The sequence below is a fragment of the Salvelinus sp. IW2-2015 genome, linkage group LG21, assembly GCF_002910315.2.
Source record: "Salvelinus sp. IW2-2015 linkage group LG21, ASM291031v2, whole genome shotgun sequence".
Classification (NCBI taxonomy): Eukaryota; Metazoa; Chordata; class Actinopteri; order Salmoniformes; family Salmonidae; genus Salvelinus; species Salvelinus sp. IW2-2015.
The window spans coordinates 2,884,015-2,891,472 of NC_036861.1; the positions used below are offsets into that span (position 1 = coordinate 2,884,015).

General features: G+C 41.4%; 1 protein-coding gene across 1 annotated transcript in view; it reads right to left on the reverse strand.

Annotated features, from left to right (window-relative positions):
* The window catches only part of LOC111982327 (alpha-1,6-mannosylglycoprotein 6-beta-N-acetylglucosaminyltransferase B), a 46,665-nt gene that overhangs the window by 27,735 nt on the left and 11,472 nt on the right, over window positions 1-7,458 (reverse strand). The window contains exon 2 of the mRNA XM_070433821.1: window positions 902-1,035. Within this exon, the coding sequence (XP_070289922.1) occupies window positions 902-914 (13 nt within the window). The 5' untranslated portion in view covers window positions 915-1,035. The remainder of the gene's footprint in view (window positions 1-901; window positions 1,036-7,458) is intronic.

Genomic DNA, 7,458 nt, shown 5'->3' on the forward strand with positions numbered 1-7,458 from the left:
CATCACTCTGGCCTCCTAACTCTCCCATCACTATGGCCTCCTAACTCTCCCATCACTGTGGCCTCCTAACTCTCCCATCACTATGGCCTCCCAACTCTCGCATCAGTCTGGCCTCCTAACTCTCGCATCACTCTGGCCTCCTAACTCTCCCATCACTTTGGCCTCCTAACTCTCCCATCACTCTGGCCTCCTAACTCTCCCATCACTCTGGCCTCCTAACTCTCGCATCACTATGGCCTCCTAACTCTCCCATCACTATGGCCTCCTAACTCTCGCATCACTCTGGCCTCCTAACTCCCCCATCACTATGGCCTCCTAACTCTCGCATCACTATGGCCTCCTAACTCTCGCATCACTATGGCCTCCTAACTCTCCCATCACTATGGCCTCCTAACTCCCTCCTAACTCTCATTCCTAACTCCCTCCTAACTCTCATTCCTAACTCCCTCTTAACTCTCATTCCTAACTCCCTCCTAACTCTCATTCCTAACTCCCTCCTAACTCTCATTCCTAACTCCCTCCTAACTCTTCCATAAGTAGTATTGGACTTGACATTCAATAATAGTGAACTAACCTTTTTAATGTGCCATTTTCCAAAATCAAATAATAATGGAGCCCCCCAAAAGCACATGGCTATATTCAGGTCATAATTGTAGCCCTCTTCCCAAAACACCTAATATCTGCTGAAAGTTTCATGGGTCGTGCTTTGCCTTGGACCCTCGCACCCCTCCCCCCGAATCGCTATAGTATAATGACGATGTTTGTGTCCAATACCGCGGTAGACTGAATCAACAATCTGAGACCAGGAAATCTTACAGATTGGGCCTTTAATCATAGTCTCTGCAACCATCCATTGTGTTGTAATACTAATGAGTGATAGTCCATATTGATGTATACTTACGGAACATGGTCATGTACTGTCTGGAGTTGAGGTTCCAGTATCCCCAGTTGGTTCTGTAGCCGTGCAGGGTGGCGTAGTCCTCATGGTTGTAGGCCGGCTCTGTCCCGAAGGTGTCAATCACACGGATGTGGCACCTGAAATGGGGAGCCCATTTTAACACGACACCACAGAGCAATTTACACAACTGACATTTCCTGTCAAAAGTGGGCACTGGTACTGGTACTGGTACTGGTGAGATTAATTTAAACATCATGTGTATTTCTGAACATGCTGAAAACTGATAATACTTGTCAGAACAGACAAAGCCCGACTTCTGAATGCTTGTTTTTGACATGAATGATTTGTATGAATGTAAATAACTAAATAAATTACATGTTACAATAGATTTTTAGACAGCATTAACCATTTCAATAATGGCCACAATGCATCACCACCGCTCTTTTCCCCCCGAAAGCCTTTGTGTTTTCTCAAAGGCCGTAATCACAAGCGGAGAGACAGAGATAGAAGACGGACTGTGTTGGTTAATCGGTCTTTCAAAAAGTGTGTGTGTATGTGTGTGTGTGTATTTGTCTGCTCGATATGCAGGATGTGTGTCTGATTGACAAGCCTTGTGTACGTGTCTGTCAAGAACACAGAACAGCAACGAACGTTAAATACCATCAATACCAGTCTTCAAGACACACATTGCTGAACATACTATCAACACCACGGAGACAAAAGCTCACTGTGGAACTGTTGTTAAGTAGAAGTTAGTAGATATAGCTGTGCTTCTGTTGATGGGAGAGGGGCATCAATCATTTCTGTTGTTCCAAAAGCTACCAAGGGTTGTTTGGGAGCTGAGATGGAAAACCAAGAAATATAAGCAGAATTAAAGGCCAGTTTACCCTCTCAGAAATGTAAGGGCACGTAATTGAACTAGAAGCAGCATGGTAAAGTAATGGCTATGGGGAATACTGAGAAATTGGGTAATAACTATCTCTTGGAATCAAGGAAACATGGTGACATGGTAACTCACTGATTCCCTACACACGCTCTAAAGCCCTAACAGTTCTTTGCCAGTCTAGTGAGTGTTAAATGCTGCCACTGTCTGAGCTCAGGGACGATTAGTAGAAGAGCAGTGAGAGCCCAGGGCATTTCCATCGAAAAGGACCCACGCGCACCAACATGTGAAGTACGTAGGAGCATATCAAATTGGGTGTCAAATGAAAGCTAAGAGTCTATATTTTGGGGATAATTAGGAAGATGCCTTTTCTTCCTTTTCCAATCTTAACAAACTGGCATAAGTAAAGGCTTTTAGTTATGGAGAAAATGACGTAAAAAGGGTCTTAGAAAAATTCCAGAAAATCTTAAAAGGCTATCAGAAATACCAGTACCAGTCAAACGTTTGCACACACCTATCATTCAAGGTTTTACTTTATTTTACTATTTTCTACATGTGAGAATAATAGTGAAACATCAAAACTATGAAATAATAACACACATGAATCCGATAGTAACCAACATAGTGTAACAAATGAAACTATATCTATATTGAAGATTCGCAATGTAGCCACCCTTTGCCTTGACAGCTTTACACACTCTTTGGCACCTCTCAACATTATTGGGTATCACCTGAACGCAATTTCATTAACAGTGCCTTAGTAAAAGTTAATGTGTGGAATTTTTCCTGTCTTAATGCTGGAAGCTTATCCATTGTTGTGTGACACGGTGATTGTTACGCAGAAGACCCTATTGTAAAACTAACGACAAGTCCTATCATTGGCAGCAAAGATCATCAGTAATTAAGCCAGAGAAATGACACTTTATCATTAACGTTTTAAGAGCAGCGACGTCTAAGGTAAGACAATTGTAGATAAAACAACTTTTAATAAGTATTCATTCAAGATTCAGTCGCAAAACATCATGCAAGAGTATGATGAAAGGCTCAGTGAGAACCCGCACAGGAAAGGAAGACCAGAGTTACTTCTGCTGAAGGATAAGTTCATTAGAGTTACCAGCCTCAGGAATAGCAGCCAAAGAAATCTGTCACAGAGTTCAAGATATAGCACGTTCAACACAATGTCAGTAAGTGAGATCGGGGGGTAATGCAGTCCTTAATGGCGATGCTGCAAAGACACTACCGAAAGGTCCAATAATAAAATGAATTGCTTGGCCAAGTAACACGATAGTCAATGGAATAACTCGTGTGGAAAGCTGTCCTCATCGATGAGTTCAATTGAATTGGTGTCAGACCAATCGTATTTTGTGAGACACAGAGAAGGTAACGGTGATATCTGCATTTGTTTCCAGTACAATTGGAAAGGTGTTTGATTTCTGCGTGGGCATTGGCTGTGACATGGCAGTGTTTATTTAGAATTCAATGCACATTTAACCCATATGGCTACCACAACATTCTGCAGTGATACACCAGCCCTTAGTGGGACTATCATTTGTTTTTCAACAGGACAATGACCCAAAACACACCTCTCGGCTGTTTAAGGGCTATTTGACCAAGGAGAGTGATGGAGTGCTGCATCAGATGACCTGACAATCACCCGACCTCAAACAAATTGAGATGGTTTGAGATTATTTGGACCGCAGAGAGTGAAGAAAAAGCAGCCAACAAGTGCTCAGCATATGTGGGAACTCATTCAAGACTGTTGGAAATAAAGAAAAACCCATGAATGAATGGGTGTGTCCAAACTTTTCACTGGTACTGTACATTAAAATACAATCATGTTGACGTAAATACCCCTGGCAACTGATATCAAAACGTATATTTAGTTTTGGAGATGTTGTTTACCTTTTGCACGTTTCAGAAATATTGCCTTGTAATACCGTTACCAACAACCCACATATCTGTCTGATCATTTTGTAATTTCTCTCCTTCATGTGGAGCGAGGATAATGCGAGTGCAGAGAAGTAACACGTAATGGTAGACACACCAATTAGTTATAGTCATTTTAATGGTAGAAATGTTGTTTATAAATTATTAAGTGATTCAACACAATTTGTTGACCAAAACGACCCCAAAAAATCTAGAATGGAATGTCTGCAACCTAATTGGCAACAATGGGAAATCATAACAGTCACAAACCATGTCACGTTCCTGACCTGTTTTCTGTTGTTTTTGTATGTGTTTAGTTGGTCAGGGCGTGAGTTGGGGTGGGCATTCTATGTTATGTGTTTCTATGTTGGTTAATGGGTTGCCTGATATGGTTCTCAATTAGAGGCAGGTGTTTTACGTTTCCTCTGATTGAGAACCATATTAAGGTAGGTTGTTTCACATTGTTTGTTGTGGGTGGTTGTCTCCTGTGTCTGTGTTTGTAGCGCCACACGGGACTGTTTCGGTTTGTTTGTAGTCTGTACCTGTTCGTGCGTTCTTCGTGTATATGTAAGTTCTTATGTTCAGGTCGGTCTGCGTCGTTTGTTGTTTTGTAGTTTGTTAAAGTGTTTTCGTGTGTTTTCGTCTTTACTTTAATAAATTKATTATGTCATATAACAACGCTGCTCTTTGGTCCAATCCCTACTCCTCCTCTTCAGARGAAGAGGAGGAGAACGACCGTTACAAACCACAGTTGGGTCACCTTCTACTGTTCTCCCTTCCACTGGCATACTGGTTGTTATGTTCAGCTGTTAACTTTCCTTGTCTTCCTGTCGTCTAGTGGTCAAACCAACAGTGTTAAAACAGTCTGAGTCTGGACAACCCCTGCCTCTCTCTCCCGCTATCTACCTCCATCTCTCACTCTCCAGTTATTGTCACCTCTCCCAGCTGTTAGTGACACCTACCCATGAGCCCCCTCTCTCTCCATTTACCTTAACCAGCATCCTCACTGCTGAGCACCAACCTACACCGGACGTTCATGGATGTTGAAAAGTAGATGAACTTTGGTCAGTCCGCCTTGGCTTTAGATGTTAATGTCAAAGGACGGACCGGACTGGACKAAATCTGAAACCTATCATAGACGTATGTTTCACAAGTTTGGCTAGCATAGTACAGTACAGTGAGTAGAGCACAGCAGAGTACTGTTCAATACAATAGTACAGTACAATATAGAACACTAAAGAAAAGTTGAGTATAGTACAGTATACAATATACTCTACTGAACTATACTCTACTGTACTGTACTGTATTCTACTGCACTGTATTGAACTCTACCCTACTCTGCTTTGCTGTACTGAACTCTACTGTAATGTACTCTACTGTACTGTATTGTGCTCTACTGTACTGTATTGTACTCTACTGTATTGTATTGTACTCTTACGTACTGTATTGTACTGTACTGTACAGTACTGTAATCTACTGTGCTCTACTGTGATGTCCAAACAGAGAATGACATTCATATCCATAATTATGCATTTCTGTGTAGTACAGACCAGGGACCCATGATGTAATTCCGTTACCGTAATTCTGTTACCGGGTGTACATCCACTTTACTTACTTACTTCAATAACAAAAAAATAGATTTTTTCAAACTCAAGGTACCATGACATAGCTGACAACCTATTTTTTCTGCTGACATCTTTGAATCTTAATTCAGAGCATAAAAACCTGAGAGAGATTTTACCGCAATTCCATTACGGTTTGATCAGTTTTTCCACTCAATTCGTTTTTGTTTAATTTTCTGTGGAAATTGTTCAAAGTAATCCTTCTGCATAGTTTTAGAGTTTGTTCAACTTTGAAATCAATAGTTTTTGTTTGGRATACATTTTTAAAGTCAAAGCGTAATTCCCTAACCGTGGAATACCGAGCAGAGTGCGCGTGTGGATGGATAGACCCARGGTATCCCCTKYTTTGAGACAGGGCTGAAATGTTCTGCTAGAATCGGTTTCAGTTTTCATCAAATAAACAAGTAAGCACTTGAAGCAGAGCTGTAGTCTACCAATAATATATTTCACAGAAAAAATACAAGTTAGAATCTTATATTTCCATGTATACCTCACTGCTGACCAGTGATCACCAATGCCCTCTTGACAGAGCCTGTGCAGTGTTTCCCCTGGATTTATTTCAGCAGCGGTGGCAGATTTGTTTTTTCTTTCAGTGGTGACCACGATTTAGCAGCGGCGCGTGTGTGTGTGTGAGTGAGTGCGTAGATGTGTGTAACTTCCCCTTCTAACGCTGTGTTCCAGATTCACTGGCTCCATTTCAAAGTAAATAATATTCACTGCATTAAATACAACAGCCTGCACCATGGGCACCGTTTAACACCGCAGTGACTCACACCATGTAATCACTGGGTATTGTTTTGCAACGTTGGTCTGACGTGATTACTGTTTTGTTATTGTGTCAACACGACAGCAAAGATTGCTAGGCCTATATTCGGAGATGCAGTGTCTAGTGTGTGTTTACTGTGTGTGTATTCAAGGCATTGTTGTGATGCTAATTGGCTATTTTCAAGCATGTGAACAGGATTGATACACGTTTCACTGTAGGCATAATATCTTTACCATACTGCACAAGGTGATGCAGATATTTCTGTGACACTTCGGTATGTTTTTCACCGAAAGACTCTGCAAATGAGCACAGGGCATTAGATCGACAGCGATATATCTCGAAGGGAGCGTCTGAAGACGACATCTCATCTGCACGGGAGCGTCTAAAAAAAACGCCATGCTTCTTTGAGCAGCTGTAAGTCAAGGGGGCCGCTTTCAGAGCGGTGTCATGAAACATTGATGAGAGATTTAACTTTCAGTTCTGCCTCGCTCCCTCCCTCCCTTTCGCTATCCCTCCCTTTCTCCATCCCGACCTATCTCTCTCTCTCTCATCCCTCCCTCCCTCTCTCCATCCCTCCCTCCCTTTATCCCTCCCTCCCTTTATCCCTCCCTCCCTCACTCTCTCCATCCCTCCCTCCCTCTCTCCATCCCTCCCTTTCTCCCTCATCGTCTCAAAAACGGGGGAATTTTCTGCCAACAGACAAGATTACCCTGGACGTGTGAAGGGATGGTGGGATGGAGGGAAGGAGGTATGAAGGGATGAAAAGAAGGAGGGAAATGGCTTTGGAGTTACTGAGTGGAATATCTGGTAGCATATCTAGCAGAGGATCAGAGTGGGGACTAATGTTGGTTAAATTGTTGCTTGGAGCGGGAACGGTCCCTATGAGGTTTAAACCACTGAAATACTGCAGATAAATATGTGTTCTACATCACAAACCACTGATATAGACATGTTCATACTATAAGAATGCAAATCATAGAGATATAGCATACAGTATATACCAGTGTGTTTGATTACAACACAATATTTACTATATCAATGTTTGATGTAGAACCACATATTATTTCTATATCAATGGTGCTATGTAAACAACATATTTATCTAATCAGTGGTTGTGGATGTAGACAGGAACATTATATCTATATCTTGTTGTGATGAGTAGACACATATTTATCTATATCTGTGGGTGTGATGTAAGAATCACTATATTTATCTATATCATCGCTTTGTATGTACGAACAACATCATTTATCTATATCATGGCTTTAGATAAACACATACTTTACCATTATCATCGTTTTATGTATAACACATAATTTTCTACATCCAGTTGTTTTGATGTAGAACAAATTAGCCCATATCA